The sequence below is a fragment of the Fukomys damarensis genome, unplaced genomic scaffold (genome assembly GCF_012274545.1).
Source record: "Fukomys damarensis isolate Sample0158 unplaced genomic scaffold, DMR_v1.0_HiC HiC_scaffold_2, whole genome shotgun sequence".
NCBI lineage: Eukaryota > Metazoa > Chordata > Mammalia > Rodentia > Bathyergidae > Fukomys > Fukomys damarensis.
Window position 1 is genome coordinate 28,747,522 of NW_022900914.1, and position 24,289 is coordinate 28,771,810.

A 24,289-nucleotide genomic window follows, 5' to 3' on the forward strand; every position below is an offset into this window, starting at 1 on the left:
CAGACACAGAGACAGAAGTACAAAAACAGTCCGGGGTATCAATATGCAATAATAAAAGCCTCACAGTGAGTCTTGCACAGTTCAAATAAGTGTAAATCTGTAGGAAATTCAACTTGAGCCTATCCTGGCTTTCTATGGGATTCCATTTCTGGCCGCCTTGTCATTCTCTGCACTGCTTCATGTGCAAATACGGCCTGACTCCTGCAGCCTCCACAGGCACAGCCCCACGGTGGACATCTCTACTCTCCCCAGGCTCATCTACTACTGTGCCCTGTGGACATCACTTGCATTTACGTCTGTGCAGAACAGTGGATGACCCTTGATGTTCGACCCCAGTGAGTTTGATCATCCTCATCTGCATTTCCCACTGGTTTGCAGATGTCTTCGTCCATGCGGATTCTGAGCCACCAAGGATGCCTAGGATTACAGTCTTTCTCCATCACACTTCCACCGTTTTGCTTCTTGGTGACACTGCCCTGATCAGTACCAGAGAAGATAGCTTTGCCTTCAGCATTGAAGCGATAACTGGCATTGATATAATACCTTAAATTTTACCAAACACTTGTACATGCAGCCAGTTTTTCGTTTCGCCTGGAGCTACAAAGAGTGTAGTTTATCAGACAAATGCTACAGAGGAAGAAACCGTAATTCCAAATAATAACAGTAGAAAATAGAAGAATCTGAATGAAAGCCTAGGTCTTCTGAAAATACGATCATTTTTACTTAACCAACACCAACTTAAGCACTGCATACTCCAGGTAGCAAGTAGACACTTTATACAGCTCCAATACTACGAAATATAAGAAACTTTGGAGAGTTACGGTCACTGGAGAAAAATAACAGGAATAACAGGAGTCTTAGCAAGCTAAAGGACTGCCAGAACAATGAGAGACTCATCTGCATGCTGAGTAATCTCATTAAAAAAGTTAATTTGCATTTGTAATGGTAAATATTAGATGTCAAAATTCTTATGAGTGGATGGAATTCACATGACAATAAATTTGATCTTTAGATGTGGCAGCTCCTTTTCCAAGGTGTCCCCAAAGAGTTAGATTGGAAACCTGCATGCAATCCTGACCCAACCTAACACTACTACCTCTTCAGGAGAGGTGTAGAGGGCACTAATAAGGCTTGTGCTCAGTCAGACCTTAATATTTTCCTACAGGGAGCCTTTGAGAATTAATATTTCATTATTCTATGCACAGAACAGAGAATGCTTTCTGTTTTAAAGTTCTGTTTCTAGCTGGAATTTTAAAATAAAATTGCCCAAAAAAGGAGGATTTTTTAAAAAAGTATAATTCTAAAATATACAACAGGAAGACAGATTTTGTTTGTGCGTTTAGCCAACAGACTGTGAGGAAAACCTGGTGGGCATGCTAAATGGGAAATAATACAATGAAACTGCTACGGTGGTGCATGTGGTAATCCATCTTCTTTTAAATCCACTCTGCCAGTGACACAGTGGCAGGTGGGGTGTGAGTTCAGGCATATAAATCCATACCTAGCTAACTTCATCTCATGGCTTTAAATTCCCAAATTATCTTTCAGTGAAAACCTGGTACAAACATTTCCAGTTTTGTTCTGTTTTGTCCCCCTGTCAATGCCAGCCAGACTAGATACCTGTGCCAACCTTTAGAGCACACAGCCCTGTCATTTTCTTTTCTTTGTGTGACTCTCTCTGGGACTGCATAGGACTCAGCAGAGCTTCTCGACATCACACACACTGTTGCAACTTACACAAGCACAGTACCTCGCTACAGGAGGTGCTCTGACAACTTGCCTTCCCCTGGTCCTCACAGCAATCTTTCATTGCAACCAAGGAGACAGTTACTGTTATCCTGACTTCACAGGTGAGCAGAGCAACCTATGGGCAAGTTACCTGCCCAAGCCAATACATTCATTACAGAGAGGACGATGCTAGCACCTCAATCTTGGGCTCTCAGCCTATCTTGCCCATTGCACCACATTCTTTCCTAGTTTGTGAAAAAGTCCCCTCAGTGACAAGGACAGAGTAGAGAAGTTCAAACATGGAAGTTAACAGAGACTATTCAATGGAAGATCAAAAAGCAGGACCTAGGCACAAAACTGTTGTTTTTCTGAAAATTTGTGTTGCTCTATACAACAGTTTGGCTTTCTTTCTTTTCTGAAATAAATTTTCTTATTTCAAAGAAATTTTGTTTTACTTCACAAAAATGAAAATTTAGTTTGGGTGTGGCAGACCTAGTGGTATACAGAGTAAGCATAAAGAATATCACCCTCTAATATTGGCCTGCTTGATACAGATCAAGAAATGGGACCTGCTTTCAATTTCGACATATAGGGTAGGAGAGGTCAAAGACACCCATGGCTTTCTGGATGGTAGTTTGAAAGGACAGTGTGTGAAAAGTACACAGACACACATACCCACACATTCACACACACACATACACAAAATCCAAAATGAAAACAGAACACAAGAAAACTTCACAACATTGCCAAAGACTTTCACATATATCACAGGCTTAACAGTGTTAACCAGAAAGTTAGAACAACCTGACCTGGAGACAGGTGGCTGAAAGCAAAGATGTTACTTTTTCCTCTTTGTTTTCTTTATCCTTAGTTATAAATACAATCTGAACAAGTTTATGGCTTTAACCTATGTCCCAAGAGAATGTAAGTTCGCCTGTGCATCCTGGAGAGTTCCAGGCCCTGTACAAAGTCCAGATCATGGCCAAGGGGTTGGAAAAAACCTCAAGGTCTCAAAGCAAACTGTGACACATTCCATCTAAAGAGTAAGCAGGAACCTTCTTCCCTTTGAGGTTGGTCAAAACAGCCCCATTTTCCTTGTAAACACAATAACTTTAGTGGAAGAAAATGATATTCCTGGAAGACCCATTTAATCATATGAACAGAGCCTGAGACCTAATTCTGGGGCATCTGCCATCTTGGAAATCGCTCACGTTCATGCTTGAAGCTGTACTTCTCTATTTATCTCTCCGCAGATTAATCACGTTGCAATAAAACTGTCTATATAACTTCCTATGTTCCTTTTCTGAATTCCTTCCTCAAAGACTCAAAGAACCAAGGAGCACCAGTTTCTTCTGGTGTGAGGGCCTGGTTTCCCAATAATAATAGTCAAATAAAGCTCTTAATTTTTCCTTAAGCATCTGAAATTTTTGTATTTTTTCTTCTGAAAAGGAATTCTTTCTGAACCTAAAAGTCAAATGTGCCTAATAAATTCACCCAATGCTCTAAAATAATGGAATACTTTAGGGAATGACTTCAAATACTTTATTTTTTCGCCATGCAGACACTTATGAGCAAAGATACCTCCTCAAGGGCAGAAAGGTGAGAACTTGTTGTAAAGGACAAAGAAGAAAGGTAAGTCCATAAATAGCCCATGGTACCAACCACGACTGAGAGATAAGCCAACCAATACTCTACCAATTTCTGTGTATCTGCCTGGGTCTGTTACAAGCACCCATAAATATAAACATACAAATGTTCTATAGAATACCTAGAAAGCAATTCAGCTATTAAAAACATTGGCTGTATTGTTTGAGGAGGATTTCATGGGCTAAAGACATAAGATTCTACCTATCTATCTATCTATCATCTATTGATTTATCTATCATCTATCATCTATCTCTCTTATCTATCTACCCATTCTGTGCATAACAGAGGGAAGGGAAAAGTGTGAAAAAATGTGAAATTAGAAATAGGTATTTACTTTTCAAAGATCAGAAGTGCATTTTAAGCACTATACCATGTAGTAATAACATAAATTTCCTATGGAAGGCAAAGCGTTTCATTTTATTACATGACATTTTATCCCCAAAGATTAAAATAAGCATCACGTCGGTCTTCATATTCATAAAAAGTCTCTTTAATATAGCCAAATACATATAGTTGTACTTAAAGAATGTTATAGACCTACAATGAGCTCCAATCCTGTTTCTACCTCTATGAAGTCACTGCTGTTTAAGAGTACACAAGTCACACATCCTTTCTGAATCTCTATTTTCTCATATACCTGGGATGTTACTAGCTCAATCATCTAATTGTTCTAAGGAGTAAGACATCATATTGTGAAGTAGAATAACGCAATTGAAGTTGTGACCAAAGTGCCAGCACAGTAAATAAGGGGCAGTGTAACTATGAGATAGCTATCCTAACATTACAAAGCAAAAGGTAAAACACTGGTTTTATGGCCCTTGTTCTTCTCAGGTAATCATAAATGCTCTAACTAGAGTAATAAAAGGAAAAGAGGGAAGCATACTATTTTTGCAGTAGTCCGACTATCCACTGGGTTGGACGACCCAAACTGCACTTGAGGTGCCTGGGAGAGAAACAGGCAGTTTCCTGAAGAACTTGCTGGCTGTTCCCTGCCACTTTCCTTCAGTCGGAGGATGCAGACTTGTCTTTTGAGAAAACTTTCAAAAATAGGAACACTGGGAAGGGGCTGGGTTTTTAGGGCTGAAAGGGTAAAAATTCATGGAAATTTCCTTACACTGATTATTTAAATTTAAATTTTTTAAATGAAGATTATGTTTTATAATATAAAGTGATTCTAGAATTGGCACAGCTATTAAAAGTAGGTACAAATGGGGCCAGGGATTTAGCTCAGTGTTTCCAGAGCCTGCCTCACAAGAACAAGGACCCGAGTTTGATCTCTGGTACCAAAAAAAAAAAAAGTAGGCACAACTATTTCCTCTAAGCCAGTATATGGAACAAATTCCTCAACATAATGCATTTTTAAAATGAAATATCACTATGTTTGCCACCTTGGTCTAGAATTTCTGGACTCAAGTGATTCTCCTGTCTCAGGCTCCTAAGTAATAAACAATGCATTGGAAAGTAATGGCTTGATATAACAAATAATTTTTTTGCCTTGACTATGTTAAAACATCATGACTCTTTAATGTAATTAATGTAACACTTTCATATTTAAGCCCTTTTCATGGTGCCTGCTATATAAGTGCTTAGGGATGAAGATGGTTTATATTATCTTTGAAGAGAAAACAAAGATGGATCCAAGCCAAGAAACAGTCTCTCTCACGGAGATACAGTTTTGCATAGCACCCTGTTGCTATATATGATTCATACTTACTTCTCAGCAAAAATGCAAATAATTATGTCACAGGCCATCAAGTTCCTTAAAAAATAGATGGAAAAGTGCACGTTAAATTTATAGATAAAAGGGTCTGTTGTATCACAGAATTGTCACACTAGGACCAGCCTTTGCACTGTTTGAAGTCTTCTTACAGCTCTGGGTCTCTGAGAGATTCTAAGGCATTGTGTCGTGTGGGAAAGTGGAGGCAGTGAGTGGGTAGTGAGGGTGAGACAGGAGCGCTGTTAAACTGTGGGTCTGGGTGACCTTCAAGTTCTCATGGGTCCAGAGGCGGGCTCTGGAAGGTGACTGGATCCTGGGGCACTGATCCACTCATGAGTGCCTGGCCCAGCACTGTTGGGAGGTGGGATCTGACCAGTACAGGTGGGTGACTGGCAGTACGACCAGCAAGGAAGGGTGCACCTCCCTCCCAGTTCCTCCCCTCCACCCCTGCTTCCTGGCCACCACGACATTAAGGGCTCTCTTCCACCGTGACCTTTCATCACGCCTTCTGACCTTGCAGCCAGCTGACCTTTGACTGAACTGCTGAAACCGTGAGCCAAGATAAAGGTCTCCTCCTCAAAGCTGTGGGTGTCAGGTTTTTCGTCTCCACGATGAAGACAGTGACTAAGACCTACAGGGAGTCACCTACAGACGGGAAACCTGAGAGTGCCAGATGAGCTCCCCGTGCGTGCAGGGCAGGAATGGAAAGCTGACCTACATATCCAAGTGAGCCCTAAGATGCCCTCACCTTCTTATAAGCCCTTAGGCATCAAGTACATTGGTGACTGCATACTGTGGTAAAAATAAAATGAAATCTCCCATGTAAATAAGACAAGCCTGGGATGTGACAAGCCCTTGAGAACGATTACAATGATAATTATTACTGTTTGACGGGATGATCACTGCTGTTCTACTGTGATGCTTCACCTCCCTGAGCCTTACCTTGGCATCATCACCTACAGCATGAGGACATGCAGACACCAGGACAGCAGCCTCCTATGAGAAGTACGGGAAAATACATGCAAACCTCTTACAAAATGCTTAGTAAAGGGTAGGTGATGGTAAGGAAGAGAGAGGCATGTCTTGCCTAAGGGCAAACATGCAAAAAGGAGTGGGATTACTATTGCCCCATGTCTCTCTGATTCCCGAGTCTGTGTCCTCAATTACAATGCTATGTTGCTTCCCACATTATCTTTAATAAGGACCACCATAATTAACTGCACAGGCCGAGAACTGACTTGTAAAAACAGACACACACACAAATCACATCAATGTGCTGCAAACAGGAAAACCTATGACTTACATAACCCTGGAAGCAGGGTCTATTGTGTGACAAAAACAGGCCTAACGGCACCACTGTGACATAGCAATTGTGCTCTCCTATGAGGGAAGAGGACTGAGTTGATTCTACGGCATCTGGCAGAGGAAACTGTGTACTAAGCCCATCCAACTTTCCAATCTATTATAATTCTGACCCATGATTCAAAAGTTTTTTAGAATCAGCAGTACACATCAGAAATCCTCTGGCTCATTCTGAGACAGAGAGAGAGGGAGAGAGAGAGAGAGAGAGAGAGAGAGAGACAGACTGTATCATTGCTGAACCCTAACTAAATGAGAAAATTACCTGAAACTAACAGTGCCACTCCCTCTAGGGACCTATAGTGAACATGTTTAACACTACCCAGACACCAGCTGTGCCACTGTCTTTCATAGATTTATAGAGGCCCACGATGAATCCCCATAATTTCACAAAGGGCAAGGCAACAGTCTAGTGTCCTTCTTCCCCGCTCTTTCCTATGGATTCCTAGGAGCCTGTGATTGTGGCTTCTGGCTTTTGTATCCCAGGTACCACCTCTGTTTGACCCCACCCGATATAATCTCTGTCTCCACCAGCGGAAAGTTCTGTTCACTCAAGTGTTTGTGAATTTTGTCATGCAAATATTTTGGTGCCACCTAGTATGCAGTGTTTCACCACTTTGATGACCTTAGGTCTTGTTCTTGTACTCTCTTCTAGAGCTAGGCATATACTACCCTGGCTTTCTGTAAGAGAAGGTAAAAAAAAAAAAATATTTTTGTAGCCTTTCATGGCTCCACTTATGTCCTGAGTTGCCCACCCAAGCAATTGTTCAGACACATCTAGAGAGTTCATAACTGCGCAATGTAACTTTGTTTCCAATCCCCTCATGTTGCTCACAGGGAGGACATTTGTCACAACCCAATTATTTTCCCATGCGTTTGGGGCTAGGATCCTATACTGCAGTGAGTCTCTCTTAGGTGTTTAAATTGGTCAGATCTGGAGAGACTCCATTTACTAAAGCTTTGAAAACAGCAAAAGGCAATGCACAGAAAAAGAGGAGAATGTAGGAAGTCTGGGTGGGCAGCAGCTCAGTCTCTTGTAGAGACCGAGGGAGGAAGCCATACTGGCTTACTGCCCACAGCTCTCTTGAATATGGCTCTCACTTTTCCTGTACCTCAGGAAAAAACTATAATCTGCTACTGCTTCCCTCCCTCCCTTTTCCACTTAAGTTGGTCTGTCTAGGTTTATGCTTCTTGTATCCCAATGATCTTTGTCTAGTTTTCCGTCGACTGAAAGAGGAAGGTGTGAGAGCCGTGAAAGTGGAAGATATAAACCTCTTGAGTGAAAGAGATGGTGCCTCACTTGCTTTCCAAGATGACACAGGAAACTTGACCGTGAAGCCCAAGCTCCAAGGAGACAGCTCCTGAACAGCGACTGGGACCAAAGGCCCATCTCTGGATGAGAATGAGGGCACGCAAGTACTCCCTGGACCCGTTACAACTCTGCTCTGAACACGGGAAGGGACTTGTTAACCAACCCATCTGCAAATGGCACAACTCTTAAGAGCTCAGGTCCTCTAATCATCACCCCACTGGGACAAGACAAACTGGCTCTGTGCCCTGAAAGGCATCTAGATACTGGTTTAGCCTTTCAGGCACCACCGTGCTGTGGAAAGATGTAATGCTATTTCTCTTTGCAGCTGTTCCAAGCATGCAAACCAAAGCTTGTGTTTCTGCACCAGCGCCAGGGTACTGAGCATGTGCCGATGGGAAAAGTCAAAGCCTTAGAGGCAGACTACAAGCAAAGAACTGAAAAGGGTCCACGCGCTCATATCTCCATCTCATCCCGACACCCACCACGCCACAGTCTTGCCCAGTGAGTTCACGTGGCTTCAGATTTCTTTGCAACGTGTTTCTCAGAGCTGTCAGTGGTAGTCAGCTGAGGTGGATATGAACAATAAAACTTGTTTTTTCTTGGCCTTTTGTCGAAATATTGAGCTGAGAACTTGAAGACTGGATATGGAACCCTAACTAGATCCATGGGTATGGAGGTCAATTGGCCCCAGCACATTTCTCTCATAAGCAAAATACTGGTCAGAATGGACTTTCTCCAAGATCTTTTCTTGTCCCAAGTTTCTATAATTCCTGTGGTGGGAAGAGAAATCTCAAATAGAGTTAGAGAGAATGAGATTTTTAAAAACTATACACGCAAAAATTAAACCTAACATCGGAAAACTTCCAAAACAAGTACAATGCGTAAAGGAAAAACAAAAGAATTGTTATTAGGGAATAAAGAACTTAAAATTTCGTGCAGTAGTGAATGCTGGTCCAAGGGTCATAGAGAGGCAGAAGCAAGAACAGCCAGAGCAAATGTCAGGCAGCAGGGCTCAGATAGCTGTGTAGACAACGATGTCTTACTGGGATGAAGCAGGTGAGAGTGGGATTAAAACAAACTGACAAGGGCTCTGTAGTAAGGAGAACAGATTGAGACTGATTTCTGCAGAGCCTGGGAATTCAATGGAGATATCAAAAGAGAAACAATGGTCTCATGTCTCTAATTGTCTTTGAAGTGACCGCTCTATAATTCTTGTGTGGGAAAAGGAGTAAAAAAATGTCAAGTCTTACTTTGACAAACTCAGAGCCTTATTGTCTTTGCTCTGTGCTGCGGTGATTGCTTCCAAAATGGTCCTTTTTCTCTGAGCCTCAGCCTATCCTCTCCATGGAAGCCAGGGACATTTCAAAGTGCACTGCAAATTCTACTCACCCGCTTGAAACTCTGTCCTCCCCACATCCCCGCTTTCTGGCATGACACTCGGACACTTTCTGAGTGAGCAAACCATGCTCACTGCACACTGTGAAAACCCAGCTACTTGGTGTAGAAGAGAGCCAGGTCCGCCACAGTGGGGTGAACCCTGTGAAGCTGTCTTCCAGAAGAGACGGGGGCACAGGACTGTTTCCCACATTAAATCCCGTCTTTTGAGGGATCAGACAGGGAGGTAAAGGAGGAGAGAGAAGAGGAAGCAGAGAGAAGAGGGGCAGAAACAACAGGCAGAAGTCGCAAGTCAGAAGAAGCCAAAAGCCCAGGGAGTTCCCCTAGTGGTGGCAGCAAAAAAAGCTGGTGGGGCACAGAAAAGGTCTCCAGGCTCTGATGACAGCTGGAAAGCTCTACGGAGCCAGAGGATGAGGCTCCAAGGGTGCACACGCCCAAGAGTGTCCCCTGTGTCATCCCACAGAACGATTAGAACAGAGTCCTCATCCTTGGCTCGGCCTCGTTATTCAGCAGCTGAGAGTTTCTAGTCTGTCTCGCTAACTTCCTAATGGATCTTTAAAATAATTTCCCACAAACTGAAGCAATGTTAGTACATATCCTTCTCCTACAAACAAGAACTGTAATGAAGAGCGCTTATCCAGCAGGGCAGCAGGCCCCTCCTTCCACTTCCAACATCATCATTTTCTCTGAGGCCACGCTCAAGGTCAAGCCCTTCCCCGTACATTTCCTTCTGAAATGAATTACCTAGGCCGGACAAGGGTGCCATCAGATGCCCTATGGGCCGGCTCTGCAAACTTTGGGCATGGTTAAACAAAACAGTACTTTTGGACTTTTCTTCAAGTCTGCAGAAATGTCTCAGCAAACATTTTTCAAACAGCAATACGAAAGGGTAGAAAATAGAAAAATGTACCTCCTTTTCAGGGCTGTAGAAGGTAACTGGTTAATAGACTTGTCTGAGGTCGAGAAGAAAAGAACGAGAACAGCGCTTCCATGTCTTGGGCTGTGTTTGAATGGAAGGCCCTACCTGTCTGTTTCCAATTAGGTTAGCCTTTAGTCGCTTGGTAGCTGGACATGCAGAACACGCACTTCTCTTCAGGGTGAGATTTAGGATGATAGGAGGGTTAAGGAAAAGACAGATGGTGACAAGAGTCCAGCCAAGACCATAAAGTTGTGCAAGAGTTCAAGGCCCTACAGGCAAAGAAACTTAGGGTTTTAGACAGAGAGGAATGGAGGAAGCACAAATACCTGGGAAGACCTGGATGTCGGTCATGACTCCCTTGTGTAGTTGTGCTCTGTGGCCACTTGAGGGCACTGTACCCCATGCACCCAAGAATCTTTATGTTTATCTCCGGCCAGTAAACTGTGCTCTATTTACCGAGGATAAACGTATGAGTGGAACCCATGAAAGGTGGAGATCCAAAATGACCCTTCTTTTCTGTTTCATGTAACTGCGAGGATTGCATACAATAACCTCATTTAAAATCTATTTGGTTTTTAGTAGGGTCTCAATAATTATTAGTTCCTTCTCATATACACATACGCACAAATATATAAATTTGCCAAATATAGGGACAGGAGAAGGGACACAAGGAGAAATTGCACCCTCCCTTCACCTCACTGAAGGGATTAGGACTTGGGAGTTCCAACCTGAATAGAAAGCTGCTGCAGGAAATGACTCCAGAGAGCAAACGTGTGCTGCCTCTTTCTGTGTGTGGCAGACTGCACACAATAGCCAGCAGGAATAGAACACAAACAGCTGGGAAATAAAGATGAAAGCAAAATGGGATCAGCAGGGAGAGACATACAACCCCCTGAGAACATGGCAGTGTCAGGAAAGATAATTTGAACAAGGTCACCTGCATGCAATCCCTCTCGGGGGACCAAAGGGACTCCTATTCGTTTACGACCGTCTCCACGGGGCTAAGGTGGGGCGCAGAACACAAGGGCCCAGCTTTCAGGTTGCTAACTAAAATTGTATATAAAATGCAGCAGAGCTACAGACAAAAATATACATCATTGTAAAGGCTAAATGTGGAATTTCAGATGTCTGAAAACAAAGAAATTCTGCTTCCCAGAACAAATGGAGCAGGCTGAGGTCATCTCCACCCACCGCCACCATACAGCATGGTCTGTGGCCTTATGCTGCCCTCTAGTGTCGTTTTAAGGTATAGTAATGCAAGAGGGAAAAAAGCCAAAAAACCCTCAATCAGTGGATAAATGGAACTTCAGTCAAGAATGGACAAAACACTACAGTTACAAAATAAAAGCAAAACAAAGATTTATACAACAGTTTTTTAAAAAGAGTTAAAGGTGTCCCACCCAACAGAGGTCTTGCACTATTTCAGGACTCTGTAACACAGTGCTCTCAGGAAATTCATTGCTGGAACATCCCTCTCAAATGGAAACTGCCTCCTTGACTTGTGCTGGGATCCAGAAATTTGCGTTTCATGTATGCGACCCTACAAGTCTGACGTAGTTCAGTCCATTGGCCTCACCGTGAGAAGAACCAAAGACGGCAGCAATAGCTTTGAGCAGGGTGCGGAATCGATCTGATTCATTTTAATTAATTCTTTAGGGGTACAGGCTATGAGAAAAATAAACATACCATAAAACTATTGACTGAATGAGACAACTTTCACTCTCCTTGAATCTAGAGCTGCTCAGTTACTCCTACATCACTGTGCGGGTCCAAGTGGGAAGGAGAGAGAAAACCGAGCTGCTCTTCCTCATCCTTCGGATACCGCTCAAACCTTACTACTTCAAAGGTTCCCCCTGGTGCCTCCATCTCCAAAGTGCCCTTCCTTCTCTGTCCTACATGCGATGCCTCCACATCGGTCGGCTCATTAAGACAGTAGCTTTCTCGGCGGACACTGTCATCCTTCTCCCAGCTCTGCACTCCACTCTTGACACGTTTCAGGGCTCGGTGAATACCATTTGGTTAGTGCCTGATGATTGGGTGATCTGACGGAAGGCGACCCCCGCATCACACTCTTGAGCCCCCTACTGGCAGAGGTCACATATGACAGGGGGCTTAGGGGTTGTATCCCTTAGGCCACTCCCACGCTACAAGAGTGAAAGCTTGACTTAACTCTAGGAACTTGTTCTCACTTTTTGACTCCTAGTCTGGCAAGTCTGAAAATACCTGAGAACTTCACAAGGTTTAAAGTGATAATCATTAGTAAAGAATCTAATTATTCAGTTGAGAAATTTTATCACATTTAGTTTTTTTCCACTTTAAAAATTTTATTCTAAGGTTGCAGGTTGAGCTGCTTTAAAAATACATTATGATTTCACATTACATTTAATTGTGCTTTTGCAAAAAGTAAGGGTATTTTAGGGGCCAGGGATTTAGCTCAGAGGTTCAGTGGCCTGCCTTGCAAGTGCAAGGACCAGAGTTCAATCCCCGGTAATAAAAAAAAAAAAAAAAAAAAAAAAAAAGGAAGGGTATTTCGAATTTAGCATTTAACATCTTTGTATTATATATCATCTGTGATAAAATTCACAATTTTAAAACAGGAAAAGCCTTATCTTCAGCATAATGAAACATGCCATGTTTTAAGGAAAGTCAGCTGTGTAGGCTTCTAAGGTTTGGAAAGGCACCCTGCACCTACCCACCCCAGTTTATCTCAGCTTCCTATTACACTCACGTATTTTTATGAATGACAAGCAAATGCTGGCTTCTCAGAGGCAGCACCGTTGATATCCGAAAGGAAATGGCCCCGCCTGCTGCCCACTGCTACTTCTCTGTGCCGTGGACCCGTAGGGCCTCACATACTTCAAACGTTCACGCACCACATCTTTTGTCCCGGTTTTCGCCTCTGACACGGGGAGGTTCCCTGCGCTCTCTGAGACTCCCCCACACCCACGAGACAGTGCCTTGCTTTCACTGTGATGGCAGCGGCCAGCACACCGAAGGTCACCATCCACCCCTTTCCTTTCACAATCACCCGAGGTGGCTGTGAGACCGTGGGGCCCTCCACCCTGATACAAACCCACTCTGTTCACTCCTGGTAAGGAGTAGAGAGAGAATGAGGTCTGCCTGCTACACAGAATTGCCTTCAAACTCCATGCTGGGTTTTTGTTGTTGCTGTTTTTGTTTTTGTTTTTTTTGAGCTTAGCTATCAGATTTAGGGGCACAGCAAGCTCTTCAAAGCTCCTAAGAGGCCACTGTGAAAGAAGGAAGAAGGGCTTTACCACGCATTTGGTGTGGGGAACAAATAATACCCCAGAATTGTAAAGATATTCTACAGTTACAGAGAGTGAATACTTGTATTTTCCCTTTCACCTTATTTAGAAAGATCGGTTTTCTCTAGGAAGAGTTCTGTGGATTTTCTCTTCCCAGCTTCCTAACTCTCCCATGGATTTGCCTTTTAAATCAAAGGGAGAGATCACAGCACTAGCAATAAGCCTCTTGTTTAAGCCAAACACCCCCACAATGATATGCGCAGGGCTTTTCCTGCTTCAGGTACAGGGGAGAGGCAGTTGCAGAGGCTCTGTCAGGCCAGCCTCTCTCTGTCCCAGCAGCTATTTTGTCCTTGAGTGAATTATTCAAACCTCAGACTTCCTTCATTCAGAGTAACACGACAATACAATTTCCCCCAGTGGCTGTTGTGTTAAATGAGATGGGACATGCAAATACTCTTAGTAAATCACAAAGGCCAGCTCCAGTAAAACCTCTCTCATGTTGCCTGCTGCTGACATGTCCTCTAAGCATTTTGCCTTGTTCACTTGAGGAAGCAAATGTCCTACAAAGACTCTGTCAACAGCTGAGGAAAGAGGCATTCCTGTGGGCACGGGTACTCCAGGTTCAGACTCCTGTTGACCAGAGGGTTTGAAAGCATTTAGGAAAAGTCATCAAGGAAGAAAAGCAACAAGCTGGAGAATAAGTTCCTTATGCATCTGGTTACCGTGACACCAAGGCAAATGAAAACTGCTGGGATGGATGGCACCGGCAAATGTCTACTTTGCTCTATCATATCAAGACTACGAGTACATTCTTCTCACTCTTTAAATATTAATCATGCATGCATTTCAAGGTGTTACATTTTCTGAGCTGCTATTAAAAATACATATGTTCTTGCCACATGAAAGGAAGAGCGGAGGCCTGTGTGTTGTATTATTAATCATGTGCTGGAAATGAGATTCTGGTCACCCTTGTGGAAAGCCCACACTGCCCCAAGGCAGAGGATTTTCCCTGGGGGCAGAAACTGTGTGGTGTGAGGCTGCTGCCTCTGGCTTAGCAAGTACTTACTCTTGAGGTCTAAGTTCCTGGCTCCAGCAGTGATTTGCGTTGTGATTTTTGTGTCGATTTTTACGGTGTGGAGATTGCTGGTGTCCCTTGATATCATCACATTGTGCCACTGATTGTCGTTGAGTGGTTTGTTTGAGCTCCCTTTGATGAGGTTAGCACCATTTCCCAAATCAAACACATAATGTAAGTACCTGGGGAGAAAAGGAAAAGGAGGAAGTGTCATCGCTTTTTGAATCTGCGATGGAGCTGAATCAGACATTGCCTGCAGAGATGCATCCCCCATTCAGCTGGTTCTCTGCTTGCTGGAAGTCCTGAGAGTGAGTTCCATAGCAGCCTGGCTTGTGTGAGAAGCAACTGAAAACGCTGGGATGGATGGCACCGGCAGATGTCTACTCTGCTCTATCCTTTCAAGATTATGAGTGAGAAGAATGTACTCGTAGTCTTGATATGATAGAGCAAAGCAGATATGTGCCGGTGCCATCCATCCCAGCAGCTTTCAGTTGCCTTGGTGTCAAGGTAACCAGATGCATAAGGAAACCACTTCTTCACCAGAAGCTGTGCCCTTTCGCTATGCCTACACCATTTCCCTCTACTCTTTCTAACCACACTGAAATAGTAACTCTCAGCTTCTAGCACGTTTTCCTTTCCATTTTGAATCCTTGTTGCTTTAGGAGGAAGATGCACTCTACTTGAAGACCACATTCAGATGTCTACTCCCTCCCCCACACGTCTTCTGAATTTCCTTTTCTCCTAAGCATTTGTATGTGATCATCTCAGGAAACTTTTCATAGTGTTTTTCTTTTCTGTTTTGTTTCACTTATATACACTAGGATTGTATGTCAGGGAGTGTGTGTGTGTGTGTGTGTGTGTGTGTGTGTGTGTGTGTGTGTGTGTGTGTGTGTGTGTGTGTGTGTGTGTGTGTGTGTGTGTGTGTGTGTGTGTGTGTGAGATGGTTGGTGGGAATCTGAGATATACACTAAAATGGCAAGGAAAAGTACCTCTACATAGCCTGGCACATTACCTAACTCACTGTAAACATATAATATTATTCACTGAGTGATTGAATAAACACTCAAATCAAATTTTTATCCTTCTTTTAATGGAATTTTAAAAAATTATTCTTTCTAAATTATTCAAGGAATTCTGACATAGAATTAAGCCTGAGGTGACATTTAAATTAAATTTGTGACATTTAATTTTAAGTTTTTTTGGATTACCTATTTACTTTAGCACACATCTGCCTATAAACTTGCCAAAATTCTTCTGTGGAATTACATTGTACATAGTCAAGAGCTACACATTTGAAATGTGATATTCAGGGAATGCCAAATATAAATTGGAAGTTGACATCATTTGTACCACACAGGTCAAAATGTAGACACAAATGAATATAATGAATCCATATATAATTAAGAATCCTAATAAATGATGTAACTCAATCCACTATTTGTCCTCCTGCCTACCACCTTTTATACCTGTAATACATCCTGTTTAGTGTGTAGTTTTGGAAATCGAAGGCCATTTATCCAAAGTCTTGCTCATTTGCCATTTCAGTAGCATATACTTACCCTTTAACTAATTCAACCACAATAAAGTCATTTCCATCCCCACTGTTATAGAGAATTAGTCCATCTAAAGATGTGGTCTTGAACTGGAAAAAAAGATGCATAGAAGTATAGGCTTGCAACGTAGCTAAGGCAACATAGCTGGATTTGGTCTTGAAGGTGACAGGGTCTGCTATGATGTTCCTGAAGCCAAATCTGGCATTGAGCTCACAGTAATCTATGTCACCATTTTTACACAAGTCGATGTATGCCATGCCATTAAATGTCAGGCTCTGCAGGTGCCCGATGAAGTTGGAGGGTACAGAGGACAGGTATCGACGTTCTGTGATGATGCCAGTCTCTATGTTGTGGAACTCCAGCCTTGTATGGTCACCTGCCATTTGGCCTAAAAGAAAAGATTTTATACGTTATAAACTGTCGTAGCCAAAGGCACCTTCAGCTTTGAGTTCTATGGCAACCATATATTTTAAAACACACAAAAATAATACTTCCTTGATAATCAATTGTATACTAGGAAAAATACCTAAGAAAAGCGTAAGCCTGGTTTTCACCATAGCATTTTATCAGGTCAGTATTGATCCCTATTCCAGTGTTAGGTCTTAACAAAAATCCTCTTCAATAACATAAGTTACAAAATATGTATGATAAGGAAGAATGAAAGGAAAGAAGGGAAGGAGGTAGGAAGAAAATGAAAGAGAGGAAGGGAGAAGGCAAAGGTAAGAAAAAGGGAGTGAGGGAGGGATTGAGGGCAATGGTGGTCCCGCATCACCCCATTAGGAATTCGTACATTTCACCTGTAAGGTTAGGGGATGCTTTTCTTTAAATAGTGAACTGCTGCTGACTTTTCTTCCAATAATAAGCCATTTAAATGTACTTGGAGTTAAATGTGTTCTTTCATCCTCCCTGATCTTTGCTGGCATTTGCTAGGCTAACACTACAAAAATTCTGCTGACCCCTGGAGCTATATCATTCAATGGTTCTTGCACTTTGGCATAGCATAACCACGCTGACTACTGCGTACTCATGGAAAGCAGGAGCAATTTTGAAAATACCTGTAAGATTAGCCTACCTTACCACCAGGTACAATCTTCTTTAAACATCCTGGCAGGAAGCTTGGTGGCAGACACAAAGGCTCACTGCTCAAATCATCCTCTCCCCCTCTCCACCCCACCATGTTCACCTCAAACTCATTAAAAGCCAATCTCGTCCCATCTTTCCCTTCAGAGTGATGGTTCTAACTTCCTTTAAGGTTGAAAGTAAACAAATAAAGTTGTGAACTTATTTCCTAAACAATAAAGCAGGATACAAATTAAAAAGCAGGCTCGGCTAGCAGTTCCTTCCCAAGCATCTTGTTCTTATCTAATTAACTGTCATTACTTTGTGCTGCAACTCGTAAAGGTCATTTAAATTACAATGAAGTTCTGCCAGCCAGGTTCTTGGATGGCTTCCCCACTCAGTTCAGCACAATTGGAAAATTTAGCGAGCCTACCTTACCCCATCATCCATGACATGGATGCAAATATTAAGTAGGGCCAATCGTAGAATCAGGCCTTGAGAACAGGCACTGACCCTTCTTCCCATGTCTAATGAAGACTGAATGCCCTTCCACATGTGCTTCTTAGACCAGACCGACGGGCTTTCCTGTCTTTAACGGAAATGGGTAAGATATATTGTATAGCATCTTAAAGAATTGCCTGAAAGCAAAATATAAAAGGTGTGCTTGTTGTGACACAAGAAAAACTTTTTATATACATAACTGATTAACTTTGATGATTATAAATGCATGGGTATAAAGGATAATTCCCTCTACTGTACTTAACTGTAATATTTTCAAATCCTCTTTACGTGTCCTTAATCTTTCATGAGAGCACTCCAGACATCCTTGCCATACTCTCTTGCCAGCCATCACTGGGCTCTGATTTCCTTTCCGCATTTTTTAAAACAGAAATTGCCATTCTACTTATCTCTTCTCTCTTCCTACTATCACCATGCGTTCTGATTGTGTGTCTTATGCGAAATACTATTACATTCTTAGCAGTTCTGATTTATCCTATGACATTATTTCTCTCTCCTTACTTCTTTTTTTTTTCAGCTTTAATTGAGTTTATTGGTACATTTTAGGGATACAGTACAGTTACATTCATTGTTGGGATCTTGTACCTCTACATGACAGGTCTTGGTTCTCATTTTTTCCCCTTACCTCTGCCCTCCCTTCACCCCCTCCTCCCCTCCCCATCTACAACCACTTTATTTCCATCTTTTCATTATCTCACATTTTTTTCTCTTCCCTTCTTACCCTTCGCCTACCCATCCCACCTTCCCTACACCTTTAGCTCCTTTCTTCCCATTTCTCAATGTCAGTAATCTTATTATCCTTACTTCTTCTTCAATGACCGCAATACTATTCTGTGGGGTCTACCTCATTGATAGTAAATCAGTCTTTGCTAATTTTCCAGTATAAAAATCTAGAGACATTAGCAACATTGAATCAATAAGCCATACAGAATGAAACATGAAAAAAATGACTTGTCTTTGAAATTGCTATGTGTTAATTTTTATTTGGGGGTATATCAAAATCTGTGTATTAATTCAGTGAATCCTACTCCACTCCTGAAACTGCCAGAGTTCTTCTTCAAGGTTCTACTGCAAAAGGCCAATGTCATATCCAGAAAAACATTTCTAATGCTTAATATTAAATACTATCCCAAACTGTCAAGTTCCCAGCAGCTCTGAAATAGGGGAGAACATTTTCTTTAGTAAGACTGAGAAGTTCATTAACAGAAATAACACTTAGCATCTGTTTTTCTTTCTCAACAGAATCAAGTATCTATGCAGAGCTTAAACAATAGAAAGGTATCAAAACAGTGTTGAAGCAACCCTGGCCCAGATATGAGGAAAAGAAGACCTTATGATCCACGTTCAAAAGTTTATTTTCATTCTAAGAAGCATACGTAAATCTCATAAACAGTTGTGGCAGATATGCTTTCTCATGGGGGAGAATTAACACCTAAAGGCAATTATCCACTAGAAACACAGGGGCCGGTTCCCTTAACATATTTTCTGTTCATAACTTTAATGTGTCTTTCATCTTCTCCATAAGCATGTTCAGTGAGTAAGAACAAATAAACTGTAAAGCAAAAACGTGTTATGAGTATTTTATGGAGCAAGATTTTTATAGTTCTAAAATATGTGTATACATGCTTATGCACATATGCAATTTGCATGTATGTGTGGATGCTTACATGTACAAACAGGTATAGGTGTCTATACTTGTATACATTTCCTAGCTCTGCCTGTTAAAATGGTCAGAAAAGACACCCACATCTAACCATCTAGTGATGAGGAATAACCATTACTCCTCATCAGAAAGAAAGAGAAGAGAGCAGTTGCTTGCTCTGAGGTGGGTTAAATTTCTGATGTGGGACCTCTGGGCAATAAATCCATTTGTTCATGAGCTGAGAGTTATTGTGTGCTCCATGTAGACACACTGTGCTGTGCTATGCAATCAAGAAACAGTGTTGAGAGCAGCAGACATGGCCCCTGCTTTCACAAAACTTGCACCCTATCAGAGGAAGGCAGACTCAAAAGCATATAATTAAATATATAATTAAAAGAACTCAGAAAGATGAATTTGATGAGTGGGTTATTCTCCTGGTGCATGTGGAGTGAGAGCAGGCAGCTGAGAGCATATTCAGGCTAGACTTGATGGACTAAACAAAAGCAATAACAAAACATGTAGAAAGGAGTCAGCAGGTGAATTCTAGGATAGAGAAAAACGAAGCAAGCTTTCGGGAGAAGCACAAGCTAGAGTCACAAGGAAGTGAGGCCCGTGGCTTACACAAGGCCAAAAGGACACCAAAGGCCAGATCTCTCCCAGGCATCCCACATACTAGGAACGTGTGTGTGTGTGTGTGTGTGTGTGTGTGTGTGTGTGTGTGTATGTGTGTTTATTAGAGTAGCTGCAGTAGAAAATGGACAAAATGATTTTTCAGGTATCATCTGTAAGACTTAGTGATGATGTACAAAATGATGGAGAGCAGGGGCTTGAGTATAATGGATATAAGGTGAACGCTTTCCCATGAGGACGCAGGCCTATTATTTACACACTCAGCGTTGGTGTAGATGTGTTGATCTTAGAATGAGAGGAATAGGAAGAATCACAAAGTAATCCTGAATTCTCTTTAGTGTGTTTACGGATTTAATTGGTATAGGCAAAGCAATCACGGAACTATTTTAGATGCATTATAAGATTGAGCAAATGAATAAATGATATTACTGGGAGCCAAGTTTTCATCTCGGAGAACATTTACGGATATATGTAATGTGGGAAATCAAGAAACAGTGGTGTAAATAAGGAGGTCCCAATGTAAAGTCGTGCTTTGGAAAGTGTGCCTGTCTACATGTTGATGCACACAAGCAAGTTCAATATGAGAGTGCGTATATATGCATACTGAAGTGTGGGTGCGAACTTGAATATATTTCCTATTTTAATGCTGAAAGGATCCAGAAGCTAAGCTATCCTAGTAATGATGAGCACACTATTTGTATTATTCCTAATTTAAATGGAAAATAAATGGTCAAGCCTTTGTGCTGAGGTAGGAAAATATTGATACAACAATGACTCAACTGACAAAACTGGAATATGAAAGGTGGCATATATGAAAATATTGTGTCAATGCAAAATGTACCAAAGTTGCTTGCACGCTATCTATGTCATTTCTCCTTGATTAAGGAAAGAGACAGGGTGGGCATGAGAAATTCAAATGTCCAAGCAAATGGGATGAAACGCTTACAGTAGTGAGTGCACACTATTGTTCTTTGCATTATTTTTACTCTTGGAGCTTTATAGTTTAGTATTTACTACAGACTGTGTAATACACTGTTACAGGATTCGTTTCCTCAAAAATAATTCTTCAGATGCTGGGCGTGGTGTGGTGGTGCACGCCTGTCATCCCAGCACTCGAGAGGCTGAGGCAGAAGGATCGCTGTGAGTTCGAGACCAGCCTGGGCTACATAGTGAGTTCCAGGTCAGTCTCAACTACATAGTGAGATCCTGTCTCAAAAAAGCAAAAAATATATATATAATAATAATAATAATAATAATAATAATAATAATTCTTCAGCTTAAATGCAGTGACTTGCATGATCTGAAAAGACCTGTTTTGCCTACTGATTCCTTGACTCCAAAAATCATTCCAATTGTACAATCATCATGTGGTCACATGAAGTAAAAAACACTTCCTGAACATAAATCTGTCTAGCCCTATCCGTGTCATTCTTCATTCTTTCTTAGGCCAAAAACTCTCCCACATAAGACCTCGCCTCCACCCCTGTACTGGGAATTGAACCCAGGCAGCAATGAGTTACATCCCCAGCCCTCTTTATATTTTGAGACAGTTTTCTTAAGTTGCTCCAGCTGGTTTTGAACATGAGATTATCTTGCCTCAGCCTTCTGAGTAGCTGAGATCCTAAGTAGGCCTTTCTCCATACTTTTATCATCTAAATCATTATTTCTTTAAAGCCTGGTTCAAATATTATTTACTGGTTTAAACTAGCACTGAAACCAAGTTCCTCAATCTGTCTTCTGACTCTAAGAGTATGATTTGCTTATGTAATACATCAATACATCCCTAACTACCCTGTATTATCAAGTATTTCTTACCCTAATAACATGATGTCATGGCTAGGCAAGTATTTAGCAAACAGCCAAACACTTAGTAGGATGATAGTGAATACAAGGGAATAGACAAAGAGTCAACAAAACAACCACAGAAAACAAAAACCTAAAACCAAATCTAGGCTCTCTTCTAAGTTCTGTTAACAACAGAATTTCAATGAAACGTACTTCATGAATCCTCTTGGAGTACCTTTCCTCAACTTTAAAATTGAAATATATATGCCACCCTATCTACTTCACAGGGCTCTGTGCTTTTGAAACTCTGAGATTAGAGAACATTCTGTTGCGCTTTTGTATGTTTTTGCCCCTAGCAGCTCTTTAGTCCATACCTCTTGATCTTAACTTTAGATCTTGTTTATTTTCATTCCTTTAGATAAAATTCTAATGTTTATATAATGAATATTAACCTACAAGAGCAATCTATTTTTCTTCCAACAACTGCCCTGACCAAAACTATCTAAACTAAGACAGTGGACACTGTCTTGCCTAAGCCCTGTAAAAACTCTGCCTCCTCCCCTCCGTTTAGATGACTCTTGCAGAGTCTTTCGGTGCTTGGCAGTCTAGAACAATGGTGTATGCTAACAACAGTCTACTTGATTTTCCTCCTCAGATAATAAAATGGCACAAACATAGCAGAGGCTTCTAAATGTAGATCTGCACATCAGCTGGACTGAAGACCCCTGCAAATGTATGAAGCAAAATAAACTACTCGGCTCCTCCTGAGGCTTCCTGTGGCGTAAGGCTCCAACATCTTCCTTTAAAGCTCTTCAGATGGTTGTGCAACAAAGTAAATTTACACAGCCAAGTTCCACAACATGTAGAAAAAGAAAACTTGGAAAGCCATACTGGGCTGGTGAAATGTAGGACAGTAAAAGGTACCCTGAGTTGGTAGCTCTTTTATTTGAACTCTCAAATGACAGCTTCACGAGTTATAATCTCATACAAGCTATTTCCATATTGATAGAGTGGACCATTCTCTGAGCATGGGAACCTCTTGGGATTGAGTGCAGAGCAGACTTGTTGCTACAGCACAAGGACCATCGTGTGCTTTGCAGTGAGATAATTAAAGCAGAAATGTTCTCTACAAAAGAAAAAGGGCCTAATATCTCAGTGGGTCATGTACTTGGATTTATTTCAGAGAAGATAAAGGTGTGCTGATTTCCCTTTCATTTGTCTTCCCTTTGTCTCTAGGGTGGATCTTTATAAAGCTCACCTCAGCAAGGATTCTATGAATTAAGAATTGAACTTGACATCCTTAATATTAGATTTTAATCAACTGAGCTAAATGACCTAAAATGATCTATTATATGATCATATAATAGAAGTTCATATAATGGAATATAAAAGTAGTTCACCTGACAGAATGTCAGTTTATCTATCAATTTATATAGAAAGTAAAAAGTAGAACTCTCTTCTTTTCATCATCAAAATATATAAGAAAGAATCTGAACACAAAGTGGCATTCACATGGTAGCTTCAATATTTTATGAGGCACTAAGATATTTATCGAGGCACTAAATTAAAATATACTGTAATTTCTTCCTGAATTTTTAAAGGACAAAGAACATGACATTAAAAAGTTCTGTTCACTTGGTGGGAAGTATTTCTTGGATTGCTGATTAAATGAAGTTGTCACTACACACTGGAATTAAAAATGCACTGTGTGTATAAGCTTCACATTCTGTGCCAACATTCGCCACGTGCAAGAAATGAGAAAGTCTCCAGCTTTGAGGTAAGAACATGGCATTTACCTGTCATGGCCTGTTGATCGTCCACCGTTAACTTTAAGCTTTTTCCTCGACGAACCACACGCACAGTGTGCCATTCATTGTCATTGAGGTTATAGCCAGCAAAAAGGGTCTCGGGACCTTTGCCTGTAGAATATGCCAAACAGTCATTATGGACACTCAGAATCAGTCAAGCAAACGAACCTCACAGAAAGTGAGAGAAAGAGACAAAGAAGGGGGGAAAGCAAGAGAGAGGGAAGAGAGAGAGAGAGAGAGAGAGAGAGAGAGAGAGAGAGAGAGAGAGAAGAAAAAGAAATGAGAGAAGAGAGGAGAGATGAAAGAGACTGGCTGGACCAATTTTCAAGCCCATTAGAGTCATAGCAAGCAAGGAAAATGACTAGTTAACAAACATTCAGGTGTGAAAATTTAAGAATCTTTAAACATTATTCATCAATTTGAAACAAGTGAATTAACCTGTTGTCATAAGTAGGTACAGTCAATATAGCACTGGGAAGCCTCTCAATTTGCACACTTTCTTTAAAGGAATTATCAAATTTTTGCAATGATCTCTTTCCTTCTTGTGAAGTGGTTAGCAGCCATGAAATCTCTGGGATAAGTGATCTAGGTCATTAGCCACTTTCAGTGAAAGGACAAGTGACAGGTTGGACTCTGCAAGCGGCTCTGGGTACCGTGTTGGGGGACTCCTGCTCTTCCATTTTACGTCATGCAACTCCAGCATTCACCAAGCTGTCAGGTTCATTGGCCTCCTACATTTGTGCATTATTCTGTGTAAAACCCCTTCTTCGACCTAACAGACCAGTACACTACAAGTCTTAGCATGTGGTGAAGGAGCTTCTTTCTGCACATGGAGTGAAAGTTTTGACTTGGAGAAAGCAGACTGAAACAGAGAA

General features: G+C 41.5%; 1 protein-coding gene across 13 annotated transcripts in view; it reads right to left on the reverse strand.

Annotated features, from left to right (window-relative positions):
* Positions 1 to 24,289, reverse strand: part of Nrxn1 (neurexin 1) — a 986,324-nt gene that overhangs the window by 535,123 nt on the left and 426,912 nt on the right. For all 13 annotated transcript variants that reach the window (XM_019206287.2, XM_019206286.2, XM_019206285.2 and 10 more), the window contains 3 exons: positions 23,403 to 23,525; positions 15,978 to 16,359; positions 14,410 to 14,600 (listed from right to left, as the gene is read on the reverse strand). In XM_019206287.2, the coding sequence (XP_019061832.1) occupies positions 14,410 to 14,600; positions 15,978 to 16,359; positions 23,403 to 23,525 (696 nt within the window). The remainder of the gene's footprint in view (positions 1 to 14,409; positions 14,601 to 15,977; positions 16,360 to 23,402; positions 23,526 to 24,289) is intronic.